We start from the raw sequence: 16,275 nt of genomic DNA, 5'->3' as shown, positions 1-16,275 counted from the left end.
AGGTTAATAGTATAAACATTTTTCTAAACAGACCCTTAGTTTAATTATGATAATATTTTCTAGAATATACTTTCTCTTTCTTCTAATTTTTTCTTTTGAAGTTTTTTTTTCTTCCAATTATTATCACTATTTTAAATTATCTTTTTAATTCTCTCTCTTCTCTTGTTTGTTTAACATCAACCTTTCCTTCATTTTAGAAGATTTCATTCATTTTCTTCTATTTTTCCAAGCTGAAAATCGATCACCTATCTATAGGTTCTTTACTTGTATAAGTTTTGAAAAAAACTCTTTTTGAAAGTTCATAACCACAAGAAATTTCTCTTACATGCTTCTTTTTTATTACTATTATTATTATTATTAGATAATAGAAGGAGGGCTGTGAAAATAAGTTTAACCAGATTTTTGTGTAAAATAATAGCTCATTATACTACAATTAGGTATATTTGTTTTGGTTTTTGTATGTGTAGAAAGTCCTAATTTAACTTAGTTAAAGTGACAAAAGTCGGTGAAACTTTATTTCAAAACCTAATACAATCAAAATATCAAATTACTAAAATAATAAATTAAATAAAATTATAATTTTAGTCAAATATCTATTTCAATTTTTTTTTAAAAAAAAAAAAACAAATATTCTTCTAAATTTTTTAGTTTATTTTGAACTCAACTATATTAAAATAATTAAGATAACAAATTTAAACTAATATACAATTTAACGAATGATTAAATACAAGAAAATATTTTACAAACTTAAGATTCATAAACCTACACTCTAAACACATGTTTCTTAAACCCAGACTTTATAGACCTACACTCTAAACATAGTTTTTTTTTTTTTAAAAAAAAAAAATAAGGCTACCTAAATCTCTCAGCCTAACCCCAGACTAAACATTTTCATGCTTAACATTCCAAACATGGTAGTGTCAGGTCTACCGAGAACATGCTCCAAAGAATAGAACAAAGTTGGCCTCGGCCTTGACCTCTGAGGCCAAGGTGGGTCAATTGGCCCAATTGCTTTGCTCTCTTTTGTTTGCCATTTTGTCCAAAGGAAATGGGCGAGCTCGTCCTCCTCAAGATCGAGGCGGGCCAATTGGTTCACCCTCTCATCTTTGGTATCTATCAAAGTAAGAGAGACAAGTTGACCTCGACCTCGTTTTCTAAGGTTAAGACAAGCGAATTGGGTCGAGCAATCCAATTATTTCGTCCACTCTTCATTGACATCTCTCGTGTGTCTGTTTCCTGCATGTATTGGGTCTACTTAGGATAAGGTAACCTTCTTGATTTTATCCTCAGATTTGGTTTTTCTCACAGGGTACATAACCTACTTTATAATTTGTATCAATTTAGTTTTTATCTAAAGAAATATAAATAATATTTGATAAAAAAAATTTATATACATGTAGATGATAAATTGATTAGAGATCAAATTTGTTTATAAATGATAAATTTATATGAGATTTATATAGTAAGAATTAAATTGTTACAATTTTAAGAGTATGACACTAAATTTTTACATGCTAAAGTTCAACCACTAATTGTTACAGTTTTGAAAAGTATATTAACTATATTATTGCAAACCAAAATTTATCGATTAAATTGTTACTTTAAAAAATTATGATGATGATTATTATTTGAAAAATGAATTCTTTATTAAGCCTCTCAGATATATGTAATAACAAGAGCATAAGCCCATTTAGGAAAATCTTTATACCAAAGCCCTGTATTTAGAAAATCAACTTTTTATCCTAGTTTGTTTTTGTCCTACATAAATATTTTGTAAAAATGATTACCTGTGTTAAAATGTTTTAACTAATATTAATACGTCATTGATTAAAGCAATTTCATAGACAAAGCAAAAGTGATTGTTGCAAATAATAATGACGATGATGAACTATTTGAATATTTCTATGGATATGTTTGGGACAAAAATTATCCTAATATTATAATAATTAATTCTTATTACAATAAATACTATTTTATATTCTCTAATACTATATTATTTCAAAATCTCATTTACTATAATATTTACTATTTGCTATAGTTTTTATTATTTTACATGTATAATTTTTTTTTCTACCGTGTCTACTATTCCCTTCTTAAACTAAAATAGTTTACAGTTCAAATACATATTATTACAAACTAAAATAATCTACACCTCAAACTCAAACTATTATAATCCAACTTTAATAACCTAGACTATAATAACCAACTTCTTGTCCCAAATGCTCCAGATATATTTTGTTCAAACGATAATCTACAATGCTAGGTTCCTATTATAAAATACCTACCTTTTTTCTTTTTTTCTTTTTTTTTTTCATGAGAACAATAGTGACAACATAGATTAACAACAATGGTAAGTTATCACTAATATACATGAGTCACCAGCAAATTGAATGTATATACTGTTAACAAAAATGGAAAAACGTTCTTCATTCCTCAAATAGAATGATATATTTTTATCAACGATATAATAATCACATCAATGGTAAAAAAAAAAAAGTTAATGTTATGTCATTGTAAAATTGATGACAATTTACACGTTCTACCATTGTGACCAATGCGATAACAATGACTGCATTTTGTGAGACTTTTCTCCTGATAACATTATAGGTTTTTTAGGCCATCCTACGTAATACTTACCAAGGTAATATATTCATGTTAATCTCTACAAATCTCCGATTAGCATGATTTCCGACGGGATGAATTGGACCACTATAACTTGAAATCTATGTACTTGACAAAAAATATAAATTTCTGTTATCACTCTACTATTACACTCATAACGTTGATAGACTAATATCCTATAATTATATATAAAAATGAATAGAAGACGGAATCTATTAGTGATAGACTAAAATCAACAATAAACTAAAGAACGAGCCTATAAGTGATAGACTAATATCATTAGTAGACTTCAAGCTATCGATGATAGACTCAAGATATGAGGCGAAGTAAACTAGTCTATCAACTCGTATTGAAAAAATCATCACTACCTTGCAAATATATATATATATATATTATATATATATATATATATATATATATATATATATGTATATGACACACATATATATATGGCATAAAACGAATGAACTAACTGAGGAAGACTCCGAAGAAAAATCACACAATATCATTAAATTAATCAATGAATCCTACAAAATCACAAATGAATTCAGATGATTCCAATTTTGTAAAGAAATTGAGAAAAAGAGAACAAAGTCGGCGAAAACACACAAAACACAAAAGAATCGACGGTAAAGAATCCAGAAGCATATCAACATGGCCGAAAAAATAGAAGAAATCATGGTGAAGAATAACCAGAAATCACAGTGAAAGGTCGCCAAAAAATCAAGGAAATCGAACATAATCTAAAGCATACTTGCATGGACAAAAACACAGAAGAAACCACCATGAAGAGTCGCCGAAAAATCGAAGAAATCATGTGAAGATCCGACGAAAAATGGAATAAATTACAGTGAAGAATTGGCAAAAAAACCATAGAAATCAGGGTGAAGAATGAAGAAAAAGGGAAAATACCAACAATACGCGTGCGAGGCTGCGAAAAATTGATAAAAAATGGAGAACATAAAATTGCATGCATATCTATTTTTCCATTTGAAATCAAGGGCATTTTAAGAATATACATCAAGCAAATCACGGCATTAACAAAAAGGTTCTATATTTGTAATTTATTTTAAATTTTCCTATAACCTCAATTAATATACCCTAAAATACTACCAATTGGAATTCGGAATGCGATCAAAAATAGATTATATTAATTTTCATCATAGATTTGTAAACGTTGCCTAAAACAAAACAAACGTATATGGGTGAAAGGTCCTAAATACCCTTTTAAGCCAAAAAGTGATCTCCAAAAAAGACCCTTTTGAAATTTTCGCTAAGATGCTGATTCTTCTAATTCATAACAAACAACGCCATTACAATGCAGGTGTTTTGGAAGTTTCTTTTTGCCTTGAAACCATCACCAATTAACAAACTTCAACACACAAAAGGATTAATTAAACTTAATTAAACCATTAATTTCCCTTTAATCATCCACGATGTCAGACACCGACGCCACAATTTACAGCCGAAAACTCGACATTTTCCTCGTCGCAATTGGCTCCGCTGGCGCCGTCGTCACCATTTACCACTGCATCATGGCTTGTTGGTGCGATCGCCGCCGCTTCAACTCCGGTGGCCAAACGCCGGCAAACGACCCTCACTCCTTGCCGATTACGGATACGCCGCGGAGCACCGAGAATTCGGTGGTTCATTTGATTCCGGCTCACAAGTATGAGAAGCGAATGGCGGTGGACGGCGGGGGTTGCGGTGGAGATCACGGCGAAGGGGATGGCACGTGCGCGATTTGTTTGAGTGAATTTGAAGAAGGGGAGGAAATAAAGACGTTGCCGGAGTGTATGCATTCGTATCACGTGCCGTGTATCGACATGTGGCTTTACTCTCACTCGAGCTGTCCGATGTGTCGTACTAATGCTACTCCGACGTCGTTTCATGATAGGCTGCAGTTTGAAACGCAGCCGAGTTCTGGGATTGTTGTGCACGTGCTTCCACGAGGAATTGAGTGATTTTATACTTTCTTTTATATATATGGAAAAATTAAAAATTACCTTCTAACCCGTGACAACACAGTAAATTTCTACCCTTTTCTTATTTTTTTTTTTTAATTTTTAATTTGGACCCTTCTTGACAACTGGTTTTTTTTTTACTCCTTCAACTTTTCAAAATATGAAATTACATTACTGCCCTTTAGAATTTCGAAAAGAAAAAAAAATCTCGAAACCCTCTCCATTTCCTTTTCCTTGCCATTTTCTTCTTGATTACGGCCGTATTTAATTAAATAATTTTCAATATAATTTCGGATTTACCCTTTGTTTTTGCTCATTTTGTTGATTTTTCTAAGATGTTGGATTTTTCTGAGATATCTAAACTAATATATGGGTTAAAATGGATGTTTCTAAGATCGTGGTTAAGTGTTGGTCGTAAAACAATTAATTTCTTGAAAATTTAGTTATTGAATTAAGTATGATGAATTGAATGAAGTGTGAGTTTAATGAAATGGGGAGATTGCAAAAGTAATTGCACATTTAAAGTTTTCGATGTTTATATCATTTTCATCATCAAGACATCTAAAAAAACAAGTTTTTCAAAAAGTGTTAAATTCCAAAAAAAAATCTTCAAGAGGGCCAAAAATGTCAATTTCCCTTTTTACTTCGATAACAAAAAGAGAAGAAAAAATTTCTCTTTTTACCACTAAATGTATTTGAAATCTTAAAAAACAATGTTTGAGATAAGAAGTAAAATTGTTTAGTTTGAAAATTATTTAATCGTGAGACAATAATATAAAAAATTAATAAGTCAGGGAGCCTATTCAACTTCTCCTCAACCTACTCTAAAAGTTTAGGGTTTTTACTCTCTTTTCAAATGGAACGTGTGACTTTTTAATGTGATAAAAGTTGAAGTGAATTACGTACATCGTTCAAGTGTTTATAAATTGATTATTTAATAGTGAAGAGAAATTAAAGTGTAAATATAAATGCAAGGTTTGTGTACATATTTTATTAGTTTCATCTATATTGATGATTACATTATTGTTATCAAAACGAACATAACTCAACTGATATATAATATGTATTAACTATCAAGAGGTCTATCTCTATTATACTAAAAGTAAGTTATATTATCATAACTGCATTGAATAATTTTTATTCTTCAAAAGGAGCTTTACACGAAGATCATGAGCTATATGCTAGCATTGTTAGTTTTATTAGGAAAACAAAATTGGTGCTTTGTCCAACTTGATTATAGGAATTCCAACATGTTAAAAAGTGGATTTGCATTTCTTCTTTTCTAACGTTTGATTGTGTAAATATATAAAAACAACTTCAATGTATGGCATCGGTATTAAAAACTTTGTATCATTAATAAAGTATCGCATACTAAACATAAAGTGTGCTATTTTTTTCCTTGGGACAATAACTAATTAGAAAAAACCCAAATAACAACAAAAAAATATCACGTGACATAAATAATGTGAGGATGAAGGATACTATCATCATCTTGGCTACCCCTTGAGCGTTAGATTTGAAGGATATTATCTGCATTAGTAAGTATGAATCTTGACTGAATCAATTCCTTATTCCACTCTCCCTTATCTGATAAGAGATATGTCGCATTTCTCCCTTACAAAACATTGGAGTATCCAAAGAGACACTGTTACGTTTCAATCGTGTTCGTGCTTTTGAAGATGAATGATTATGGGGAATATGATTAATCTATCTCTTGGTATGAAGATGATGCTATGCGTAAGATAGAGGATAGACTTATGTTCATGCACACCTTGCTAGTTGCATACAAGTTCTCTTAAGCTAGACACAAGTATAAATCTAACTTAAGTGTCTTGCTAAGCCCAGGGTCGAACGTAGGGAATTTAGAGTGAATTAGCGCAAACTTAGTCTTTGGATCTATTGCAGAGAGTTACTAATTGGTCAATGTGCATTGGCTATATACACTAAACTACCAACACACGTGCAAGGGGAAATAGGAATTCAGAGAAAGGGGAAGAAGATACATGGATGATTGGATCGAGCATTAGATGATATGCGTTGACTTTCTAGTGAAAACAACAAGCCTATATAAGCACAATGAGAATGAAATGGAGATGGTGAAGATGTCTGCTAAAATCTAAGTGTAGATGTGTGATGCATTTGGAGTCTACTCTTTAATTTATGCTCAATGTCTCTCGATGTGGATGCCACACTTATCCTATCTCTAGGTTGCATGCATTAGTTAAAATGAACATGCAAATAACATGAATGATTTTATCTTAAAATTACTTACGCCCTAACTTGATGCGTTCTACAAATAACTACTCTCTTGAGTAACTAAATGTTTTTTCACTTTAATGAACTAATCAAGTGGACTCACGCAACAAACTTTATGCAATTATCAAGTTAAAAGATTCACATACACAAACAACTTGGTAAATTAACAGATGGAGATGTGGAGAGTGATTGAAATGGAGATTGAATTAAAGAAATATGTCTTGATACATATAATCTTAGTTGAATCAAACAGGACCGTGAATGAAAATGCTAAGTAAAAGAAAGAAGTCAAGTACCAAGGTTCAATCTCTTGTCCCCTTTGGCTTGTTTTTGTGTTTGCTGTTAACAACTAGGTAGAAGGGGTGAAGGAGATGTCTCTCTCGAGCTTTTCTCCAGCAGCACATTGTTACCAATAGTGGAAAATGGCAATCATCCCTCCTATTTCTTTCTTGCAATTGGCAAAGATGAAGGATAAAAGTTGTCTAACTCTCTAACTAATCTAGCTAACTCCTCAATTACAGACATCTCTTTATATAGGCAATCAAAATAGCCATTTGGTGATGTGATTGCATTAAATTTCATACTCTAAGACACCCCGACCATTTTTCCTTGATCAGATGCCGCCAGTCAGATATCCATACTTGCAAGTTGTAATTTGATGTTGATTGCACAAGCCAAATGTATTTATTATGCGTAGAAACAGTTGGATGCATGCTCTTTATGATGGCTTTATTTGCGACACTTAGTAAATTTTTCTGATTCCTACATTAAAGTGTGTTAGTGATGCAGTTTTTTTTACTTAAATGATACTTTGCATGAGCTTATCACATATATATAATTCCATACATTTTCCTTTATTATAACCGTATTTACATCATTTTTAACCCTAATTATTTCAACTTTGAGAGAATAATAACTTGTACTTGTAGAAGCTATCAAGCACGGTGCTCCCGTCCCTTGAAAGTCGGGTCCATAGCAATTTGAATAAACTGCATATTCCTTACCTTTCACATATGGGACCAACTGTGTCAACGGATTTTGTTTTTATCATTGGTTGATCCCCCACCAAAATCTTGCAAATATTTGACAAATCTCATCATACAAACTTTTGGGAATCTAGAAAAAACAACTCATCATGTAAATTGGGACAATTTGAGCCACTGCTTTAATGAAGACTTCTTTGCTGCCAACAAAGAAAATCTTCTCTTTCCAACATTGCAGGAACTTCCAAACATGCTCGAACACCTCACTCTTATTTTTAGAAATCTAGGAAGGCAAGCCGGAATATTGGATCACATCCGACCTTGTATTCTTGCTGACCATGAACATGGATTTATAGAAATTGATCGTCTGTTATGCGATATTCTCATATGTCTCTAACATCATCTTCACAACACTGCAGTAATTTTTTCGTTGACCGAAAAAAGAAAAGGTTGTCATCTAAAAAAAAGGTGTGAAATAGAATGGTAAAAAGGGTTAATATGCAAACTTGAAAAAGTAGCACAATATTTCTTTTCTTGGAGAATGGTAGAAAGACCTTCAAAACAAATAACAAAGAGGTATGGTGATAACGAACCTCCCTGACGCAAGCCTCTGGAAGCCTTAAACTGTCTCTGTTCAAATGTAATTCATAATAAACTAAATCACGTGGTTGCAAAATCTTGTGCAGATAATGCCACTCAACTTGATCATTGCCTTACTCATATTAAGCTTCAAATAAGCATAGTAATTAATAACTTTACATTAGACATGATTGCTATATATATAAAAGAGAAATTTTGTGGAATGGCCGTTTCAAACCATTGTTTTTGAAAAATATCCAAAAAAAAAAAAAAAATCTATTGAAATATGACCAAACAAATATTGTCGGTTACACTTTTTCCCTATTTACCCTTATTGCTGTATAAGAGATATTTAGATTAAATATTCATTAAAACTTTATCGTTTCCCTTTTTTCAGACAAATCATTTAACCCCTTCTCCCAATTGTTTTATGAGAGCTCCTAAGGATACCAATGGATCTCATGTACATTTTTAATAATAAATATAATATCTTCTTTCATCCGGACATTGTATAGTTTACATCTAGAGAATATAGTGTTGCGGCTCATGATTTCCCAATTTTCTAAAGAAATCGTAGTTTTGGATTGGAATGAAGTTTTTGGGTTCGTGGTTTCTTCAACAAGGATATGTCATACATCTTATTTTAATTTTATCAACATCCCACACGCGCGAGGAGATAGACCAATGTGGGTTCGATGGACATCCCACATGCGCCGCTGTCGTCCGATCGGTCGAGCGAGGTGTGTGTGATGATTATTTTTAATAAAAAATATTATTTTATTTTATTTTATTTATTTATTTATTATTATTATTATTATTTAATCGAAAAAAGGGGGAAACGGTCTGTTCATCCGCGCGTTTCATCCACCCATTCGTAACGTCCACACACGTTTCGTTCCCTACCATTCGACGCTAAAGGCCTATAAAAGGCAAGGCCTTTAGCAGTTCGTAATACACAGAATTTATTTTCTTAATTCTCCACTTCATTTTCCTCTCCTCCTCCATCTTAGCTTTCCGAGTAGTGAGTTTAGAAAGGGTGTACGTTCTGATCGGTAACGGTGCATTTTCGATCAGTTTTCCTTTGGCTGTTTTATCCTAGGGACGACGTGACAATTTTCAGACCTGCTTGCACACTTGGGTAGCCTATAACGAGTTTTTGTTTTACAGGTTTTGCTCTTCACTTGACCGTCGTGCCTTGACAGTTTATAGTTCGTTGTTGGGTCCTGTCGTTTCTACAACACACACATATATATAAGATTATTCATCTCTTTCGTTTAGTTTTGATTGCATGTGATATTATTTTAGATATTTTTTTTTAAAATTAAGGTTAGATTTTGGTTGGTGAAGTTTGTTAGACCTTGCTTTAGATTATTATTTTTCTATGTCAAAATACAACATAATTATAGGAACTAGGTTGTAGGAGTATTTGTGTCCATTATTAAAATTTTAAATAGTCTCAAAGTTAGCCATTCGGTCATTTTAACAAAGAAAAATACGTTTGGCCTTTTTTCAAAATTTTGGCATTTATCCACCGTCCCAATAATTGTTGGATTGACAAAAGAAATGGCAAATTTTAAAGTTTCACTTGGAAAAATGGCAATGTTTCAAAATTACAAAAATAGCAAAATGAATTCATATAATAGAAAATACTAATTAGTAAATGATAAAACTATCCTAAAACAATAAAATTAAGTACAACGAGAATGCAAAGATACATTGCTTAAAAAACAACTCAAATACCGCAAATACACTAAACACAAATATATAGTATATAAACATTCCAGAAGCAAAAATTAAAAATCACCCAATATAGTACTTAATGCTTCCCGTTGCCTATGAACGCATGTATGCGAGGGAAGATGACGACCAAGCGATGGGGTCATTAGAAACTTATGGATGTCTACAACGATAAATTTCCTCCAAGGTGAGAAAGAGCAAAGTTGATTGTACCAATGAAATTGTTGTTGGCAAGTGAATATTTGAAGAAATTACAACTCCAGGACGATATGGCTATAGGAAATATAATTGCATTTGACACCAAAATAGTTGTAGGGAGTTTTATCGTCTTCATTCCATGTGACCATTTTGCTCAGGATCTTGAAAGCCAGCTTTAAATACTATCAATCTTAGAACGCCATTGTTGAAAATGATGTTCAAAGTAGAAACAAAACCAGGAAAAATGTGTGTGAGTAAAAAAAGTCGACGACTTGGCAAGGTTGGTTGTAAAAAACTAGACCAGACGATGAAATTCAAGAAATGGTAGCTGAATCAACGGTAGACATGAGATTGAGAAGGAGAAAATGAGATTTTAGGGGACGACTAAGTGAAGAAGACGAAGAAGATGAGATTTAGGGTCTTTTGTTATCTTATTTTAATAATAATAATAATAATGATAATGTTAATATTAATAATAAACTGAACATATACATATACATACATACATATATATATATATATATGTTCCTTTTTAAGTACAACAAGTCATTTTTACATATTTCTATATGCAAAATTGAAAATATCGAAAAATATGAAAAAAAAAAATCAAACTAATTTGATAACAATATGTATAAAATAATGGGAAAAAAAATAGATACAGTTGAATTTGTAACAAATGTTTAAGCAAATTGAAAGTTAGTTAGATAAAATCAAAATTGACATTAAAAGATAAATTCAAATATAAACTGGGGTAGAATCATGAAGTTTTTGTTTATTATGTTAGTTAGATAAAATCTAATTTGATGATAAAATATAAATTCTAATATAAACGAGGAGAAAAATCAGGCAGAGCTCGTTTAGTTATAATTACAATGCATTCATAGTTCCATTCTCATTTAAGTTCCAACAATTACACTGTATTTATAACTCCATCAACCACAAAACATATGAAAGAAATCTAATTAGTTGTAGAGGCATTGCAAAAACAACAAGATTAAAAAAATGAATACTTATTTATTTGTCAAAAAAATAAACTAATGATATAATAATGTAATAAGATGATAATGAATAAAATGTGATTTAAAAAATACAGAAAATGATAAAATGTAAATTAAATATACAATTGATTTGTTATACGATAATATGTAGAAAAATAAAATCCTAATCAGGATAAAAGGATTTTAATCTGAATTTAAAATAATAAAAAATGAATAAAATAATGTAAAATCTAAAGATATATTATAAATTAAAATCAAGATGGTGATAAACAGATTAAAGATAGATTAATTCTGAATATTTTCGAAAAGTAGTTAAATCAAATCAAAACAGATATAAAACCGGCAATTCAAATTTTTTAAATGGAAGAAAAATTTGACAATTTTATCTCTTGATTCCGTTAGGTTGAAGTTTCATAACCAATAATTCTTTTTATACTGTATTTAACATATGATTCTATTTACACTATATTTTAATTAAGAATTTATACACGATATAACAATTATACCGTATTCGAAAAAAATTGTTAATCAACTATACTAAGGACAATTTAGGAGATTAAAAATATATATATCAGGTGCGTAATACACTTTAGCTAAAAATCTTACTTTTTCCGGGTTTATATATATATATATATATCAGGAGGTACCCGATTTTACTATTTCCTCCGATTACCCTTTTCCTTGTGGGTTGTGGCGTAAGATTGAGAGCCCAAAGGCCCGAAACGAAGTTGAACGAAGCGCGGGCTTCAATAGATTTTCTATTCCCAAAGGAAGAAGGTGAAGAAAGAAAATGGAGTAATAAATTAGAACAGCAGAGCAAAATTCCATATGTTTCTGGTCCCATGTGAGCGTCCCTCGAAGCCCGCATCCATCCGCCCAACCCATAAACAACTCCTGTATTTGCCCACCCTTTTGCTATTCGCCTCTAATTTTTCCTTTTACCCACTTCCTCCTGGTTTTTGTTCAGCACCTTAAACACAGACAACACTGGTTTTCCAGTTTGGGAATCTTTTGCTACCTCCTCTCCTTTGCAATTGTCCTTTTTCAAGCCAGTAGAGTGTTGATTTCTGGCTAAAACTATGCTATTCTCAGCACAAGAGTTGTGGGTATGTTTAATAGATTCTTGGTTTAAAAGGAAAAAAGAGAAGCTCGTAGTTGTAATCATGTTTCATGATTGAAGTGTGTGTGTGATTCTCAGAAACAAAAGGGGGGGGGGGGGTTTATTTTTATGTAGTGGGAGTTTTGCTTCTGTCATTGGCATTAAAAGTTGGATAATCTTGAAGCTTTTCTTCTTTTTCTTGATTTCTCGATGATGTAGTACTGTTTTTCCTGTAAGTTGAGGTCTAAATTCATCACATGCTTAATTTCTGCTGAAAGTTGCATCCTGGGAAGTGGGAAGATTTTGAGGCTACTGCATTTCTTGTGAAGTTTTTCTCCTCAAGGAACAATTTGAAGGTTGTTTCTTTTGTTTTGTTTTGTCTGTCTTTGTGAAATGAGAAATTCTGTTTGTGTTTTGTGAAGTGTTGAAGTAATTAGAAGGTTTGGTTGCTGATGTAATTGTGAGGAAGATGAAGTCTCTGAGTAGTGTAGGACTTGGTTTGAGTGTGATCTTTGGTTGTCTTTTCTTGGCTCTTGTTGCTGAGCTTTATTATCTGTTATGGTGGAAGAAGAGGTTCACAGACAGAGATGTTGAAAATGATTATAGTAGCCCAGCTAGAGAGCTATTTTACATGTTTTGTTGGAAAAGGTCATCTTCTTTGAGCCACACAGCTCTAAATCCTCAAGATCTAAGTTCATCAGTAAGATTCACAGAAACAATGATTCATGGAGATGAAGGGCAGTTTAATATGCACACAAACAATGATTTCTTACTGAAACCCTTTGGAGAAGATGGCATAGAGACAGAGTTTATGAGGCTCCAAAGTCTCTCAGGGCCAGCAAGATTTCTCTTCACCATAATAGAAGAAACCAAGGAAGATTTAGAGTCTGAAGATGGAAAGTCCAGAGTAGATAAGAATGGAAAAGAATCAAAAAGTAGGAGCTTGAGTGATCTTCTTCTTACTGTGGAGACTCCATATTTGACTCCATTAGCTTCTCCAACTCTTTTTACACCACCTCTTACTCCTGCAGATTCTTATAAACCCCATGGATTCAATCCTCTCTTTGAATCAGCATCAGATGCAGAGTTTAACAAGTTAAGATCATCTCCACCTCCAAAATTCAAATTTCTACAGGAAGCAGAAGAGAAACTTAAGAGGAAACTACTTGAAGCAGCTGAGAAAGGGGTTCATAATAATTCCATAGAGTCTGTTGAAGATTCAAGAACTAAAGCTTCCATGGAGAAATTACTTAAAGATGAAGAGGACAAATCTTATATTACAATTGTTGTTGACAGGAACCAAGATATGGAGCTGAATCACCATCATCATCAATGTACACAACAGTATCATTCAAGCACTTCTTCACAGGTACTTCCTTTGCCATCTTCACCTTCAACCTTCAGTTCATCAATCACCAAGAAGCCAATCTAACCATTAGGATTGATTCACCAAAGTCGAAAATGGGTATTTATTTTTTTTATTTTTAATCTTTAACCCTTCTTTGTTGGGTTAAACTTGTTGCTTTTGAAGTGTTTTTAAGGGTGGGAGTTTGTAGGCTAAGCTAATCTCTGCTGCATTGCAATTACCTTTTTCGACTGTCTTAAAAACTTGAAGGACAACATTCTCTGAAAAATGATGTTGAGAAATGGAAGGTGGGCCTGATGCAAGTGGATGGGTGGACTTGTGGGATATTTGTTTTATTCAATCTCCATGTCTCCTAAGCTTGTCAGATACCTATAAGTCTTCTTGTGGCTGATGGTAAGGTTGAAACTTTGGGGTAGAAGGGAGCTTTGTAAAATCCTTTTCTTTTTTGAACCTAATGCTTTTCTGCTGTTTCTTTCCTCTTCCTCCTCTCCCCTTCCCCTCATTTTTTCCATATTTCCATTAAGCTTTTTTAGTTGAAAACTTGGGTTTGTTTGATAACCATTTCCTTTTTTATTTTTAGTTGCTGAAAATCAGATTTATAAACATTACTTTCACCTCTTATTTCGTTGCTTTGTTATCTACCTTCTAAAATGTTATCAAAATCCAAGCTAAGTTCTAAAAAGAAAAAAGTAGATCTCGCATGATAACTATTTAGTTTTTGAAAACCGTTCCAATTTTCTCTTAATTTGTTTTTATCTTTTTGAATATATATTTAGATTTTTAGTCAAAAGTCGCCCCAAAAAAAAGTTTTTAAAAACTATTTGTATTTTAGCTTTCAAATTTTTTACTGGATTTCAAGAATACTACTAAAAGGTAGATTGACCATCATAGATTGACCTAATAGTAAAAAAGGAGATATAGTCTCAATAAATGGTTAAGATCCATGGTTGGTCATCTACCTAGGAATTGATATCTGGACACCTAAATGTTGTAGGGTCAGGCAGGCTATTTCGTGAGATTAGTCGAGGTACGCATAAGCTGGTCTGGACACTCACGAATATAAAAAAATACTACTAAAAGGTAGATAACCAAACAAAGAAACCATTAAGTGGAAGCAATGTTTACAAACTTAATTTCTTCAAATCTTTTGGTTTCTTTGGTGTGAACGTAAACATCATATTTTCAGGGATTCCTCTTCTACCTTTGATCATTATATGAATTTGGTCTTTACCAATACTTTTCTTTGGTGCATTAAAGTTCATTTTTTTTTTCTTTACAATTGGAGAGCTTTCTTATAAATCACCTTTAGGCGTGGGTTTTTCCAACATTCATTCATTAAATGATATGAAATGTTTCTTTATCCCCCAAAAAAAAGAAAGACAAATTTAATTTTCAAAAGTAAAAAACCAAATAGTTATCAAACATGAACTTAATGTTTGAACTCAATTTTTAATAACTTGTTTCTACTTTTGTAATTTGACTCGAAACTCAAATATTTCGTTAAGGAAGGTGGAAAACACAGTAAAGAAATATGAAGAAACAAGTAAGAAACCGAAAACAAAATCGTTATGAATAAGATCTTAACAACTTTTAACTCTTCCATAACAATATAACATATCCTTATGAAAAGACTAAGACTTGCCTTCCATCAACTTTATACTAAGAAATAGGTAGATGAATTCGCAAAGGGTTATTCAGCAGTACGTGGCTTGAAAAAGTACCACTCACAACAAAGAGACAGAGGTGGACAGGTTTTTAGATGCTTTTGCCTTTCTTTTTTCCTTAAAACGACAAAGGTAGGAAATTGCTCGTGAAAATGTATTGTCGGAATAGGTTGCTGCCCCCACCTTTAAGAATCATTACAGCCATTGCCTTTTACCTGTGTTTTATATTTTTTTTTTAAAGCTGATATGTCCATAGCTGAATCATGACTCTTGAACTTTAGTGGCACATGTACTCATAATATGTTCTTTCTTTTTTTTATTTGGCCCATACCCTTCAAAATGTTTTCAACACAATTTTCTCACATTTCACTTCTTGGGAGTGTAATAACATGATTTTGTTAAAACTTTTGTTCATGTCGATTCAAATATAGTTTAGTGAATAGAGTATTTTTGTACGGATGATCCTTTTATGAGTATCTTTATGATTAATGACGGTCCCCACAAATGTATGAAATCTAACATTTTGCTTACATAAAAGCACATTACCGCATTTTATAACATATCGCGTTAGAAATGACTATGTCTATCGTAACTCTAATGCGATGACCATCTCTATCACAATGAGGTGAGAAAAATGAAAACCATAATAAAGATGACCATCGCGTTAAAGTTATGATAGATATGACCATCTCTAATGTGATACGGTATAAAATGGGTTAGATTTCATACGTTTGTGGGGAGGACATAAAAGTGCTCGTGAAAAGGTCATATGTACAAAAATCTCTAGTGAATAAGAACATTTATTATTA

At 32.0% G+C, this 16,275-nt stretch overlaps 2 protein-coding genes across 2 annotated transcripts; both read left to right on the top strand.

Annotated features, from left to right (window-relative positions):
- Positions 1-4,058: 4,058 nt before the first annotated feature.
- On the top strand, positions 4,059-4,586 carry LOC120079129 (putative E3 ubiquitin-protein ligase ATL44). Its single transcript, XM_039033310.2, has one exon. The coding sequence runs from the start codon at positions 4,059-4,061 to the stop codon at positions 4,584-4,586; it is 528 nt and encodes a 175-aa protein (XP_038889238.2).
- Positions 4,587-11,853: 7,267 nt separating this feature from the next.
- LOC120080207 (Putative membrane lipoprotein) lies at positions 11,854-14,279 on the top strand. The gene has a single exon (XM_039034783.2). It carries the CDS (start codon positions 12,906-12,908, stop codon positions 13,866-13,868), a length of 963 nt encoding a protein of 320 aa, XP_038890711.1. The 5' UTR covers positions 11,854-12,905; the 3' UTR covers positions 13,869-14,279.
- The last annotated feature ends 1,996 nt before the right edge of the window (positions 14,280-16,275 follow it).

Source organism: Benincasa hispida, chromosome 6 (assembly GCF_027475165.1).
Source record: "Benincasa hispida cultivar pf3 chromosome 6, pf3_genome.v1.1, whole genome shotgun sequence".
In the NCBI taxonomy this organism is placed as follows: Eukaryota; Viridiplantae; Streptophyta; class Magnoliopsida; order Cucurbitales; family Cucurbitaceae; genus Benincasa; species Benincasa hispida.
The sequence above is the reverse complement of the archived record's forward strand: the minus strand, read 5'-3'. Positions and strand labels throughout refer to the sequence as shown.

What these genes read in the sequence shown, in the direction of transcription:
- LOC120079129 (XM_039033310.2), top strand. Translation starts at nt 4,059, where the DNA reads ATGTCAGACACCGACGCCACAATTTACAGCCGAAAACTCGACATTTTC.
- LOC120080207 (XM_039034783.2), top strand. Translation starts at nt 12,906, where the DNA reads ATGAAGTCTCTGAGTAGTGTAGGACTTGGTTTGAGTGTGATCTTTGGT.